Genomic DNA, 15,897 nt, shown 5'->3' with positions numbered 1-15,897 from the left:
CCTCATTAACCATTTAACATTGGCTGAGTCACTTGAAAGGGGCCACATTAGCACAAGAGAGCAGTCAGCATCTGCTGACCTCTACCCCAACATGGGATCTTGAATAAAAACATGAAATTCTGGAAAAAAACACAGCAGGTCTGGCAGCATCTGTAAAGAGAGAAACAGAGTTAATGTTTCGAGTCCAACACGATTTCTTTGGAATACCAGGATGTGTTCCCACATGGGATCTTCATCATCTGGAGAGGAATTGAGAAGATTTAAGAGGGAAAATAACCAGACTGCTGCCTGGATTGAAGTCTGAATCCAGGCCTTGAGCACATAAATCTAGGCTAACACACCAGCGCAGTACTGAGGGAATGCAGCATTGTTGGAGATATTCAGATGAAACGCTAAACCAATGCTGATTTGTGAACCCAGTCTGTACACCATGGAGGGATGAGTGTCCACTCGGTACTGCTCACACTTTCCCCATTACTCCTGGCTGTTAACATGAAACAACAGCCATTAGAAGAGCTGGCTGATTGACAGGAGGACAGGCCTAAAGTTTTCCTCTATTCCCTGTGGGAGACATTGAAACTGGGCACATATCGATATCCCGAGAGCCCACCAATTTCTCAGTGCCATTATGGCAGGAGGTAGGGAGAACACCGCAGAACTTCAGGGCTATGGCTCCTAAAGCAAGAGCAATGTGTCAGGAGGAGCTGAGACTGGAGACAGAATTTACCACCCCCCCCATGAATCTTGGGCCAGGTATCCCCTGAGGAGCTCCCCACCACTGCTCATGGCTAAAGTGCTACCAGCTGCCCATCTCTCTTTGTCATTTTCTCTCTCTTGTCATTGTCTATGGGTGGAACCTTCTGGTCCCATCAGCAGCAGGAAGGATGGTGGGCAGGCCTGAGACCTGTTATGACTCCAGCTGATGTTACTACTGGAGAAGTCAGATCCCAGGGTGAAAACCGGCTTGATAGATCCTAACTTTTATTAACGTGGAATGCGGCTACTGAACAGAGTCACTGGAGTCAACTGACGAACTTTCAACAAAAGAATGAAACATTTATTAAACAAGAAAAGATAAACTATTTTACAAAATTCCTTCACCCATGACTATACCTTTACAGACACATACAGATTTGTAAGGATAACACAAGTTACAAAAGCTATCTTATACTCTCACGTTCACCATAAATATACAGTCCATGTAAACCAATAGGCGACCAGTAGTCAGGCACGCCACACTCTGAAACCAAGTGACAGATGCCACTCCAAACAGATACTATGGATCTCTCATCAACTCTCCGCAGAAGCCTGTCACACTGCGAGCTGGTCTCACTGTACTCCGTCTTTCACACAAGAGTTTCCAATCTCCACTCCGGAAGAACTCGCTTTGTAATCTTCTCCCGAACGATGCTTTCTCTTGGATGCCTTCCACAAGGGTCGACCTCCAGTGTTTCGATCTTTCCTTCCTTTGTTCCTCTCCCCTGCATTGCCACATGCATTCAAGCTGCACCTCCCACGCACTCTCTCTCAGATACTCAGCTGTGCCAACAGAACGCCACTGCTTCACAGGACCGTGGTAAGGAGTCATGAACCTTTGGCTGTCTCCTCAGATCTTCTGGCTTCTTGCAAGCCCACTTTGCTTTGATTCTGCCCCCCGCAGCTTTCCCTCTTCAATTCAGAGCCTGTTCCTCTGCTCCTTACTTTAACTTCACTGAACAGGATTTGTTCCAGTTCCTTGACTTAGCTGTCATCTTGGGAACTTTTCCTGTCCCCACTCCCTGGTTTTGGGATTTTTCTTCTGTTCTTCTGAGCAATCTGCTCTCTGCAGTTACTGTCCTGTCCTCTCTGTGCCTCTCTGGATAATGGTGGCTTCGCTTCTGGGTCACCCCATCTTCTTCTTACCCATTTTCACTTTTGTTTTTGTTTCCTCTTCTGCGCAGGTGCAGGGTTCCCCTTTAAGTGGAAGAAAATGGGAAAGAATAAACTGCGTATGTGCGCAGGGCCGTCTACCGGCCTGAAGACATGAACCCGACCAACTGCGCACATGTGGCCATTCTCCGGCCGGCAGACGCGTAGATCCCGAAGATCATAAAAAAGAATGAACTGCACACGTGCAGAACCCACTGAGGCCTGTTGGAACTGTACTTCCCAACTCCGAGGGCCCGACCTTCATTTGTTTAAAGGTAACTTTTTTTCTCCTTTCCTTGGACTCGAATAGGCCAAAAATGAGTTCCCTGAGATCGGGATGAACTGTCGGAATTCTGTACTTGGGCCTTTAAAGGCGGGTCAAGCTTGCAGATGAACAATGTCGAGAGCCTGTTAACATGTATTAACATCTCATGCATCTCATTAAAAGGCCACCTCGCCCAAATTAAGCCCCCCCCCCTGCAAATTTAAGCTCCTCTTAAATTAGAATGTCTGGTTTTAGGACTGTATATAAGTGATGCGCACCTGGGGGGCTTCACTTCTTCCAGGACTTTGAGGTAAGTTGATACTGCTTTCACCTGCTTGGGGTCCGCTCAGAACTTGACTTGTATCGGGTGCTGGTAACACAGGCTGTGCAAAAGCTGGGAGGGGGGTTTATGATGGAAGGATGAAGCACAGGCAATGGGGGAAGGTCACTGTCTAAGACCTTTCTGCCATAGTGCACTGAGGGGCTGGGAACTGTATAGACCCCTCAGGCTGTACAGCTCACAATAAATGTATGTAGTGAAAACTAAAGGTATCATAATTGTATTGAAGCACCTCAGAGTGCAACATGTTGATAACTCCAATCCCATTGCACTGTCTGACTGTCTGTAATGACCATATTGAAATGTCTGTAATATTTGTTGATTGTATTGATGCACCTCATGATCCATGTGTAAAAGTTGAATCTGACTGCACTTTTTGTGATGGCTATTTAGAAACGTTTTGCAATGTTTATTCAGATATTTTATGAATAAAGTATATTTTTCCAAACAAAAATGAAGCAGAGGCTGGACCTGGGAGGCGGGCTAGTGGGGGGAAGGGAGGGAGGCTGTGTGGGTGCCCTTTAAATATGGCGCCTGGACCTTTGAACCCATGAGTTAACAGTGAGGAGGATGTTCCTGCCAATCCCCCGCCACAAGATTTGCTGCTCTCTGCACAGGTTCATAAATAACAAACTGAACAGCGCAAAATCGTGCATGTTCAGCAGACCCGACCCAGTGGGAATCGCTCACACTTCCACACCCACCTCCAAACTTAGAGTTTCAAGCAGGGGATTCCACTCTGCCTCTTGTCTTCTCTTTCTTATCTCTTTTGCTGCCTCTTTTTCCTGTCACCTTTCTATCCTCACTTCTCCTTCTATTGCTTCTTTTGCTGTCTTTCTTTTTCTCAATTCTCTCTCTCTGTCTCTTTTCATCTCTCTCTCGCTTTCTTTCTCCTTAGCCTACTCTTGCTCTGTATCTCTGGTTCCTCACCCCATTGCTTGCAGCCAGACCCACTTGGAGAAACTCACAGTCTCCCTCGCTTTTTCATGCTAATACATTTTTTAAGAACAAGGATCTCATACGAAAGGCTAAAACCCCTAATCCAGGATGACCTCAAGGCTGTAAACAAGATGTTAAACTGAGGCCCTGTTTGCACTCTCTGGTGGAAGCATTATTTTGAAGAGCTGGGGGAGTTATCGCTAGTGTCCTGACCATTTATCCATCAATCAACATCACCAAAAAAAACCGGATGACCTGGTCATTATCACATGACTGTTTGTGGGATCTTGCTGTGTGCAAAATGGCTGCCACCACTGCTGACATTACAGAAGTGACTACACTTCAAAAAAAATACTACATTGGCTGCAAAGTGACTTGGGACGTCTTGTAGGGTTGCCAACTGTGATTAAATGTGCTCCTGGAAGTTTCATCACATGACTTGCCCCCGCACTCCAGCCATTAGTTGACCGACACACCCATCCTAGTGACGTACGGCCTTCCTATGCCAACTGGTGAGCATAAAGACTCATTAGCCAATTGGATTTGTCTGTCAGACAAACAGCCTTTTCTTCTCCCCTTTTCTATATTTTTACATAAAAGCAGAAAATGCTGGAAAAACCCAAAAAGTCTGACAGCGTCTGTGGAGAAAGAAACAGAGTCAATGTTTCGAGTCCGTGTGACCCTATTCAGAAGGGTCATACAGACTCGAACGTTAACTCTGTCTCTCTCTCCACAGACGCTGTCAGACCTGTTGAGTTTTTCCAGCATTTTCTGTTTTTAGTTCAGGTTTCCAGCATCTGCTTTTATTCTATATTTTTATGCCTGGTAAAGAAAAATGTTCAAAGAAAATGATAAAAAGAAATCTCTGAACGTCCCGATGATTTTTCTCCAGGGTTGCACACAGCAGTGTCCTGGAGATTGATCTTCAATTCCTGGAGACTCCAGGTCAACCCTGGAGGGTTGGCAACCCCAATGCCTTGTGCTAGGTGCTATATAAATACAAGTCTTACATTTTTTGCTTTCCTTTAGTGACTGATTCTTCAGGTACCTCCACTTCCCAGTCACTTTTGTGAAGCAGCTTTCTGGAAGTGCCATTTTGGAACATGATGTATGAGTAGTTTGAGGTTGGACATGCTGAGAGTAGCAGGCTTGGGGGGGAATAAGATGACTTTGGGACCTGTGATCCCGACGCTGTGAACCACTGGGAGTCCCCCTCACCTCATGTCAGAATCTGTTGTAGACTCATCGATAGAGATGGAATTCTGTGATTGGCCAACAACTCCATCATCATGTGACTAACAGCAGCCACGTTAAATGCAGCTCGTTCTTTTTCATGTAGCAATGTGTATGTTTCAGTGCCTAGTTGATGCAAAATATGTGTAAGATGCTGTTGTTAAGATTATAGATTGTGTTATTCAACCAGGAAAAGATGACTGAGGGAATGAAGGAGCTAAATGAAAGACATGAAGAATCTTGACTTCATTACAGTTGGAGTGCAATATTCAATCAGATAGAGACTAAACTTCTATTTTATTACTCCCTGGGATGCAATGAATGAATAGTTAAGCAGACTTGTTTAATGATAAGCTCAGAGCGCTGCCTAATGCATAAAAAATACAGCCCTGAAAACCTTCCAAATGTGGAAGGGAGCATAGAAGGCTTCTTCTTCCCAAAGAAGCACCAAAGGAGGTTCAGTCACACTCTTGCCGGGGTACGGGGACAGGAGGTTCAGTCACACTCTTCCCGGGGTATGGAGACAGGAGGTTCAGTCACACTCTTCCCGGTGTACGGAGACAGGAGGTTCAGTCACACTCTTCCCGGTGTACGGGGACAGGAGGTTCTGTCACACTCTTCCCGGTGTACGGGGACAGGAGGTTCAGTCACACTCTTCCCGGTGTACGGGGACAAGAGGTTCAGTCACACTCTTCCTGGTGTACAGAGACAAGATGTTCAGTCACACTCTTCCTGGTGTACGAGGACAGGAGGTTCAGTCACACTCTACCCGGTGTACGGGGACAGGAGGTTCAGTCACACTCTTCCTGGTGTACAGAGACAAGATGTTCAGTCACACTCTTCCTGGTGTACGGGGACAGGAGGTTCAGTCACACTCTTCCCGGTGTACAGAGACAAGATGTTCAGTCACACTCTTCCTGGTGTACGGGGACAGGAGGTTCAGTCACACTCTACCCGGGGTACAGAGACAGGAGGTTCAGTCACACTCTTCCCGGGGTACAGAGACAGGAGGTTCAGTCACATTCTTCCCGGGGTACGGGGACAGGAGGTTCAGTCACACTCTAAGAGACAGGAGGTTCAGTCACACTCTTCCTGGTGTACGGGTACAGGAGGTTCAGTCACACTCTTGCCGGTGTACGGGGACAGGAGGCTCACTCACACTCTTCCTGGTGTACGGGGACAGGAGGTTCAGTCACACCCTTCCTGGTGTACGGGTACAGGAGGTTCAGTCACACTCTTCCTGGTGTACGGGGACAGGAGGTTCACTCACACTCTTCCTGGTGTACGGGGACAAGAGGTTCAGTCACACTCTTCCTGGTGTACGGGGACAGGAGGTTCACTCACACTCTTCCTGGTGTACGGGGACAAGAGGTTCAGTCACACTCTTCCTGGTGTACGGGGACAAGAGGTTCAGTCACACTCTTCCCGGTGTACAGAGACAGGCGGCTTATGTCATACTCTGCCATTCATCTTGGTCTCCTCTGGAGGTCCCCAGCATCACAGATGCCAGTCTTCAGCCAGTTCGATTCACTGCACACGATATCAAGAAACGGCTGAAGGTACTGGATACTGCAAAGGCTATGGGCCCTGACAATATTCCGGCAATAGTACTGAAGGCTTGTGATCCAGAAATTGTCACGCCCCTAGCCAAGCTGTTCCAGTACAGCTACAACACTGGCATCTACCCAGCTATGTGGAAAATTGCCCAGGTATGTCCTGTACACAAAAAGCAGGACAAATCCAACCCGGCCAATTACCACCCCATCAGTCTACTCTCCATCATCAGTAAAGTAATGGAAGAGGTTATCAACAGTGCTATCAAGTGGAATTTACTCAGCAATAACCCAGTCACTGAGTCTCAGTTTGGGTTCCGCCAGGGTCACTCAGCTCCTGACTTCATTACAGCCTTGATTTAAACATGGACAAAAGAGCTGAGCTCCCAAGGTGAGGTGAGAGTGACTGCCCTTGACATCAAGGCAGCAGCTGACTGAGTGTGGCATCAAGGAGCCCGAGCAAAACTGGAGTCAATGGGAATCAAGGGGAAAACTGGTTGGAATCATATCTAGCACAAAGGAAGATGGTTGTGGTTGTTGGAGGTCAGTCATCTCAGCTCCAGGACATCACTGCAGGATTTCCTCAGGATAGTGTCCTCGGCCCAACCATCATCAGCTGCTTCATCAATGACCTTCCTTCCATCATAAGGTCAGAAGTGGGGATGTTCGCTGATGATTGCACAATGTTCAGCACCATTCGCGACTCCTCAGATACTGAAGCAGCCCATGTCCAAATGCAGCAAGACCTGGACAATATCTAGGCTTGGGCTGACAAGTGGTAAGTAACATTCATGCCACACAAGTGCCAGGCAATGAACGTCTCCAACCATGAAAATCTAACCATCGTCCATTGACATTCAATGACATTACCCTTGCTGAATTCCCCCACTATCAACATTCTAGGAGTTGCCGTTGACCAGAAACTGAACTGGACTAGCCGTATAAATACTGTGGCTACAAGAGCAGGTCAGAGGTTAGGAATCCTGTGGCAAGTAACTCCCCTCCTGACTCCCCAAAGCCTGTCCACCATCTACAAGGCACAAGTCAGGAGTGTGATGGAATACTCTTCACTTGCCTGGATGAGTGCAGCTCCCACAACACTCAAGAAGCTCGACACCATCCAGGACAAAGCAGCCCTCTTCATTGGCACCCCATCCACAAACATTCACTCTCTCCACCTCTGACAAACAGTAGCGGCAGTGTGTACCATCTACAAGATGCACTGCAGAAACTCACCAAGGCTCCTTAGACAGCACCTTCCAAACCCACGACCACTACCACCTGGAAGGACAAGGGCAGCAGACACATGGGAACACCACCACCTGGAAGTTCCCCTCCAAGCCACTCACCATCCTGACTTGGGAATATATCATCGTTCTTTCACTGTCGCTGGGTCCAAATCCTGGAACTCCCTCCCTAACAGCACTGTGGATGTACCTACACCACACGGACTGCAGTGGTTCAAGAAGGCAGCTCACCACCACCTTCTCAAGGGCAATTAAGGATGGGCAATAAATGCTGGCCCAGCCAGTGACGCCACATCCCATAAATTAATAAAAAATAACTCTGCCCAGTGTACATAGACAGGCGGTTTATGTCACACTCTTCCTAGTGTGCAAAGACAGGCTGTTCTCTGCCCAGTGTACACAGACACTCGGTTTATGTCACACTCTGCCCAGTGTACACAGACAGGCTGTTTATATCGCACTCTGCCCAGTGTACACAGACAGGCTGTTTATATCACACTCTGCCCAGTGTACACAGACAGGCTGTTTATATCACACTCTGCCCAGTGTACACAGACAGGCTGTTTATATCGCACTCTGCCCAGTGTACACAGACAGGCTGTTTATATCGCACTCTGCCCAGTGTACACAGACACTCGGTTTATGTCACACTCTGCCCAGTGTACACAGACAGGCTGTTTATGTCACACTCTGCCCAGTGTACACAGACAGGCTGTTTATGTCACACTCTGCCCAGTGTACACAGACAGGCTGTTTATATCGCACTCTGCCCAGTGTACACAGACAGGCTGTTTATGTCACACTCTGCCCAGTGTACACAGACAGGCTGTTTATGTCACACTCTGCCCAGTGTACACAGACAGGCTGTTTATATCGCACTCTGCCCAGTGTACACAGACAGGCTGTTTATGTCACACTCTGCCCAGTGTACACAGACAGGCTGTTTATGTCACACTCTGCCCAGTGTATACAGACAGGCTGTTTATATCGCACTCTGCCCAGTGTACACAGACAGGCTGTTTATATCGCACTCTGCCCAGTGTACACAGACAGGCGGTTTACGTCGCCCTCTGCCCAGTGTACACAGACAGGCGGTTTACGTCGCACTCTGCCCAGTGTACACAGACAGGCTGTTTATGTCACACTCTGCCCAGTGTACACAGACAGGCGGTTTACGTCACACTCTGCCCAGTGTACACAGACAGGCGGTTTATGTCGCACTCTGCGGAATCGTCCGTGCCCACTGGCATCGGGCGTGCTTGGTGGAGTGAGCAGACAATATGACAAGAAGGCCAAAAATCGGTTTCAGGATCGTCCGCTCAGCCCATCAATGGCGGGGCCGCGATTTCCGCTATCGGACATCGGGAACCTCATTGTAATACATCTGCATATCGTTATAAGGCCAGCCCACCGGAATCACCCTCACCGCCTCCCCCACCCCCGCACAGGATTGTCCGGCGACCCCCGCATGATTGCACACCGGTGCCGAACACGTCTTGACAAGGGTGATGTGCGGAAGTTGGGACTTACCTGTCAGGGCCTTGCTCACATCGCGGACATCCTCTTCTGAGGAGCAGAAGATGCTGGAGCCCGACAGCAAGGGCCCACTGGAGGAACGTCCATCACATGCTGGCTGGATTCTCATGGACATGGCTCCACTGTGAAGCAGCTCACGGAGGGTGGAAATCACCTTTGAGAGTCTGCTCACAACTGGTAATGGCCGAGCGGGTGGACAGGAAGGTCTAGGATCAACTGGGAGAGGAAGAGGTGTCAATACGGACTGAGGTTGGGAGTGGGGGAATTAAGTTGTGAGGATGGGATGAGGTTTGGGGGGGAATGAAGATGTCAGGATGGGCTGAGTTTGGGGGGGGAATGAAGATGTCAGGATGGGCTGAGTTTGGGGGAGGAATGAAGATGTCAGGATGGGCTGAGGTTGGGGGGGTGGAATGAAGATGTCAGGATGGGCTGACGTTGGGGGGTGAATGAAGATGTCAGGATGGGCTGAGGTTGAGGGGGGGAATGAAGGCGTCAGTTAAGGTGGTGGAGGTTGGGAGTGGGGAGGGAGTACAAGGGGAGGGGGGTAATGGGAAAAGACGGCAACTGGGGAGGTAGGTGTAAGGGGATGGTGGAAGCTGCAAGAGAAGGAGTTTGGAGCGGGAAAGGAGTGCAAAGAGGGGAGGGAGTCTGAGAGGTGGAAGGAGTGTGGAGATGGGAGTAATGCTGGAGGAAGAAGTAAGACTATAAGAAGAAGTAAGACTGGAGGAAAGAGTCGGAAGGAAGGAAGGACTAAGGGTGGCAGAAGAAGTAAGGGTGTCTGAAGGGGAAAGGACTAAGTGGGGGTGAAGTCCGAGGGGGAGGGGTGAGAGAGGACCAAGGGGGGGGAAGGGGTTCAAAAAGGGGTTCCAAGTGTTGGGGGGAAGGGGTCTGGAGGGGGGGAATTCAGGTGAACATCAAGGGAGGCCTCTGATGAGTCCATGACTGCCTCCTGGGGGGTGAACGGAGGGTGGGCCTGGTAGAAGGGAATAGTGAGTGACTGAGGGCAGAGGGAGGTGGTAGGGTGGGAGGGTGAGGGTTTGACGGTATTGGTAGAAGGGGCAGTGAGGGTGGTTGGTGGGGACATGGAGGCAAACATGGTCCCTGGGGGTGAGGGAGGTGAATGTGAATGGGGGTGGGATTTTCAGGAAGGAAGGGAATGTGCACATTCACCTGGACATCCCTGAAGGAAAGGCATTGTGGCTGGGAGGTCACGGAGGGGAGGTGGAAGGTGATGCCAGGTAGTCGACAGTGATGGGGGAAAGGAAATGGGAGACCGGGGGAGGGGAAAAGATGGGGGAGCGGAAGATAAACTGTATTAACACCATGCTGGCTAAATCGAAAGTGAAACGAGAGTCGTGGTGGGCGAGATCAGGTGCTGCATGGGAGTGGGATCAGTGGGTGGGCGGGGGTGCAGGTCAGCTCAGATGGACAACTGAACGCAAACCCCAGCAGACAGCACTGAAAACCCTCAGGACAGTGAGATGACAGTGATACGGGAAGGATCCATATGTGTGGGAGAGTGCTTGCGCGAGGCTCTGAAAGGCCCTGCCCCACATACGCACACACACACACACTTCACCCCCCAGAATCACTCATTGACCAGCTGCTCCCTCTGCAGTGACAGGGGACGAGGATGAGAGGGTCACAGGCAAAGGGGACTCAGAGGGACAGGACAGCCTCTGAGATTCCGGAGTGGATGACCCAGGGGTGTCCAGCTGCTGCTCCTCCTCCCTTCGGGTGCAGGAGGGCCCCTGCCTGACTCCTCGAGGGGAAGAAGCAGCTGGAGGGATGTCGAGGTGCCCCATTTCCCTCTCATGTTGCCACTGCAGGAACTCAGCCCTGGCTCGGTGATGGAGTGCAGGTCTACACACACATCCACGTTCTGCTGGACCAGGGTCTCCATGGCACCCGCCATCCTCCCCATGGAGACCTCCATATGTGCACATGTGGGCACCACTTCACCAGAGAGCAGGCGGAAACACTCTGACTCGCGTATCACTCTGTTGAGGGCATCCAACAGCTCTGTGTGATGTTCCCCTGCCTTCTGCTGACTCTCCATGATGAGTTGGAAGGCCGAATCCAGAGGCTCGTCATCTGACTTGGACCTCACAGATGCCTTTTCCCCAGCCATCCTCTGAATGCTTGGGAGCTGGGCTGAACATGTCTCTCCTCCTGCTGTGGACCACCAGATTGTGAACCTGAGTCTGCTCTAGATCTAGGTCCCATCGAGGTGTGTGTCTCTGCGCTGGTGGAGGGTGTGGGTAAGCACTGTGATGGGTCTTCCAGGCTGCTTATTTCCAGCTCTTCAATGGAGGAGGTGTCCTCGGCTAAAGGTGAGGACATGGATGGAGCCGAGGGACTGGCTGGCTGAGGGGGTCAGTTGCTTGGCAGAGTTCCCTGTGAACCCAGGTAGAGACAGTTACTGCATGGCTGGAGAGAGAGGCACTCACAGTTGCGTTGAGAGAGGGATGATGTGGTACACGACCCTCACGAGGGTGTTCGCCACCGACCTCACCATCACCACAGGCATGGTCCATGTCCTCACCAGTCAGCATGATGGCACACTCCTCAAAGTGAGTGAGGGACCTAACGTGGGCCACTGCACCCCTGGCCTGGGATCTCTCCCTGCTGATGTGAGCCAGCTTCTCCTGCATGAAAACAGCTGGAGAGAGTGTGAGCAGGACACATGGCACTGGGTGGAATGTTTGTGTGGTGAATGGAGCCATGGACAGGATGAGGATGTGAGCTGGAGAGGATATGAGCCTGATGGAGATGTGAGGGTGTGTGTGAGAGTTAGTGGTGTTGTCCCTTGAGGTGTGAGATCCCTGTGGATGTGTGATGGGCTTGTGTGTGTGTGTGTGTGAGAGAGATGGGTTTGTGTGTGTGTGTGAGAGAGATGGGTTTGTGTGTGTGTGAGAGAGATGGGTTTGTGTGTGTGTGAGAGAGATGGGTTTGTGTGTGTGTGAGAGATGGGTTTGTGTGTGTGTGAGATGGGTTTGTGTGTGTGTGTGTGAGAGATGGGTTTGTGTGTGTGTGTGTGTGTGTGAGATGGGTTTGTGTGTGTGTGTGTATGTGTGTGTGTGTGAGTTGAGAGTGATGAAGAGCGACTTACCCTGGCGGAACAGCTGAGATCATTCACCTTGTAGCGGCACTGGGTGGCTGTCCTCTTTAGCAGGGCATTGGCATTGACCAGCTCTGCCATTGCCATCCATGCTGGATGCCCCTCATGTGACCAGAGCGGCGTAGAGGACATCAAAGTGGGCCTCCACGGCATTCAAAAGGCGCTCAAGGGACGTGACTCTGAAGCGGGGGGGCTGTAGTCTTTTTCAGGGCCATCCTGTCTTCCGTGCAGCAGTCCTGGGCTGGAAGCACTGAGAGGTGTGCGCAGGGCAGTATGTGGTGCCCAGTGTTATGAAGTGATGAGGTGATGGTGTGCCAGGCGAATGAAACCCTGCCTGCCATGGAAATGCCGTTTTTACCCGCCCGCTACTGCACTTAGTGCGAATCGGGCACGGTTCTGCCCGTCATATAACTGTGAGCCTTCCTTTACACTCTATCATCCACTCCCACCTGGGCCCAAGTATCAGGAATAAATAGCCTGGAATGCAATGATCCATCTATCATTGCAGCATCATCGGGGCTTCCCAGAATGCACCGGCCATTAGTAAAAAGCTGAGGAAAGCTCTTTTTCCATTTCATTTAAATTATTCAAATAAATTGGGAGTGAGTCATGGCTTTTTGAATGGAGGTGACCACTAATGCCCTCCCTGGGGGTCAGCCTGATGAAGTGGAGTGACAGAATGCATTCCCTTCTAACAGAATTCATGCAAGCTCCCAACACAGTCAGTACTGGACAGGTGCCAATTGCACAGATGAAGGAAGAGGTTAAGTGAGATAAAATGGAAGGCTACGGGAAGTTAAATTAAAAGCTGAAAGGAGAATGGAAAAGGCCTGAAGTAAAGGAATATTTTTTTTTTTATTCATGGGATGTGGGTGTCATTGGCCAGGCCAGCATTTATTACCCATCCCTAGTTGCCCTAGCTCAGAGGGCATTCAAGAGGTTAATCACATTGCTGTGGGTCTGGGGTCACATGTAGGTCAGACCAGGTGAGGATGGCAGATTTCCTTCCCTAAAGGACATTAATGAACCAGATGGGTTTTTACAACAACTGACAATGGTTTCATGGTCATCATTAGACTTTTAATTACACGTTTTCATTGAAATTAAGTTGCATCATCTGCCCTAGCTGGATTCAAACCCGGGTCCCCAGAGCAATATGCTGGGTCTCTGGATTACTATCCAGCAACAATACCACTACAGCATCACTTCCCCCTCAAATTACAGATGGGTACTTGGGAGCAAAGTGCTTCACTAATGTGGGTATAGAATAGGGTTATCTGACTCAATGAAGGGATTCTCTGTCAAATCCACTAGTGTTTGAGGTGCAGACCCCGGGGGTGGGGGCTGAATATTCCCACAGGCATCAAGAACCTGACATTGGCACCATATGTGGGGCCCGAGCCCATGCTTGTAGTCAAGGAGCCTGTTGACTTGACGTTATGCGAAGCAGGCTCCTAATTGGCCACCTACGTGTTTACCATCCAATTAAGGATGGAGGGCAGGCTCCGGAGGAAGAAGGCCCAATGTATGGGCCCACAGCGCTGTCCAGCCAATAGCCCCACGGCAGAGAGGTGGCACTGCTAAGACAGAAAGACGAACACAAAGGCCTCTCAAAATAGAGGCGCTCTCAGAAACCTGCTGAAAATTTTAAATGAAATAGGACCCAGAGTTGTTAGGGCCATCAATGTGGAGAAGAAAGTCCTCCACAGGAAGGGTTAGGGCCAGGGCTGCGGCCTTTTCATACTTGTCGACCACTGAGAGAGCGGCCTTCTGGGTTGCTGTTAGGAGGCCACCTCCAAGCTGCTGCCAGCCTGCAGACTCAGCCTGTCCGATGGTGGGAAAATACTGGCAGGTTCTGAAGACGGCCCTGAGTGGGGCCTTAATTGGCTGCCTGCCTCTGTGGAGCGGGTTGCCAGTTTCCATGGCAGCCTGCACTAGAGATACAGGCCCGGAGGTGGGACAGTGACAGGGAGCTGTCCCAATGTGTCACTATCTGAATTTCCCCTCCCACGCGCACCCACACCACCCTCCCCACCCCGTCTCCAATCCCACCTGATGATCCCTGTCAGAATGAGTGGGCGCTTGGGTATGTGGCTCTGGCTGTCTTCCCACATAAGCGTAACAGTGAAAGGAAGAGTAAAGATTGGTAATTGCACAGGGCTATGCACTATGTTACATTGTTAACTTTATATTCAATTTTTCAGTTCAATAAAAATCATCTGTTTGTACCATAGTCCCGCTTTTTGCCCAGGGACCAGGAAATCATTGACCTCATGCATGTGGCCAATCAAGGTGGCCCCCAGACCACACTTCAGTCTTGGAAGATGTGATTGATGAAACACTTAAGCAGCTCAAACAATGAACCATAGAGTCACAGAAAGTTTACGGTACAGAGAAAGGCCACTCGGCCCATCGTATCTACACCGGCTGAAAAACGAGCCACCCAGTCTAATCCCACTTTCCTGCATCTGGTCCGTAGCCCTGCAGGTTACAGCACTACAGCTGCATACCCAGGCACCTTTAAATCAGCTGAGGGTTTCTGTCTCCACCACCCTTTCAGGCAGTGAGTTCCAGATCTCTACATTCCCCTCGATGAACAACGTTTTCCTCATCTCCTCTCTAATCCTCCTACTAATCACTGTAAATCTATGCCCCCTAGTCACTGACCTCTCTGCTAAAGTAAATAGGCCCTTCTCATCCACTCTATCCAGGCCCCTCACAATTCTGTACATCTCAATCAAACCTCCTCTCAGCCTCCCCTATTTCAAGGAGAATAACTCCAGCCTATCCAATCTTTCCTCATAGCTGCAATTTTCCTGGCAACATCCTCGTAAATCTCCTCTGTACCCTCACTAATGAGGCCCAGGAGAGGTACAGTCGAAGCCTCATGGCCATGAGAATGGTTATTGAGGAAGCAATCGGGATGCTGAAGATACTTCTTTACATGGCTGGACTGATCTGGGAGACCCCCGACATGTACCAGCCCAGGCCTTGAGAATGATAGTGGTGTGCTGTGCCTTGTACAACATCACATCACAGTGAGCACTGGCGCTGTGCGATGAAGGTGCTGAGCACACTGCCTCGTCACAGGAGGAGCAACTTGAGGAACAGGAGGAGGCGGGGAAGTGTAATGTGGTGAGGGCCCATATTGCTACCTGGGGTGGCCTCATTCTGACATGGTATAGTTAGTGAAGCAATGTACCCAGATGGCAGCTACATCCTGAACCTTTTTGGCACCCCTCGTCTGCCAAGACAAGGCAGCTCTACAATCAACAAAGCCTTTCTGTCACAGAGACCTATTGTTTGGCTTTAACTCACACCTTCCTATTTATTACATGAGTTGTCGGGCAGCATGCAAAAAGCGGGACTATGGTACAAACAGATGATTTTTATTGGACTGAAAAATTGAATATAAAGTTAACAATGTAACATAGTGCATAGCCCTGTGCAATTACAGATCTTGACTCTTCCTTTTTCTGTTAACGCCTATGTGGTTGAACCTTGAGCAGAGTTAAAGGCAGGCTGCTGTCTCTGTCGAGAGCCTCTTGGCCAACACCGTCTGGGTTTTGGAGCTGGCGACGGACTGCCAAAGACTGCCCCACCTGCACCTGTACAGGGGCAGATTTGGCCACTGGGACAAGAGGCAGCACATGGGGTATTGACTGGGGATGGGAGAAAGGAGGTGGGAAGGAGGGGGTGCAACAGGTAAGAAGTGGACATGCTTTGAACAGAGTCCCCACTTCCATTTTGCCTTT

At 50.0% G+C, this 15,897-nt stretch overlaps 1 protein-coding gene across 2 annotated transcripts in view; it reads left to right on the top strand.

Annotated features, from left to right (window-relative positions):
- Nucleotides 1-15,897, top strand: part of LOC144696793 (transmembrane protein 178B-like) — a 431,205-nt gene that overhangs the window by 121,844 nt on the left and 293,464 nt on the right. Inside the window, exon 3 of one of the 2 annotated variants that reach the window (XM_078568540.1) lies at nt 1,941-3,790. The exons of the other annotated variant lie outside the window; for it this stretch is intronic. Within the exon in view, the coding sequence (XP_078424666.1) occupies nt 1,941-2,026 (86 nt within the window). The 3' untranslated portion in view covers nt 2,027-3,790. Of the gene's footprint in view, nt 1-1,940; nt 3,791-15,897 lie in introns of those variants that run through there. 2 annotated transcript variants of the gene reach the window in all.

This window comes from Cetorhinus maximus, chromosome 22 (assembly GCF_964194155.1).
Source record: "Cetorhinus maximus chromosome 22, sCetMax3.hap1.1, whole genome shotgun sequence".
NCBI lineage: Eukaryota > Metazoa > Chordata > Chondrichthyes > Lamniformes > Cetorhinidae > Cetorhinus > Cetorhinus maximus.
Note: the sequence above shows the minus strand (reverse complement) of the source record. Positions and strands in the feature narration are given on the sequence as shown.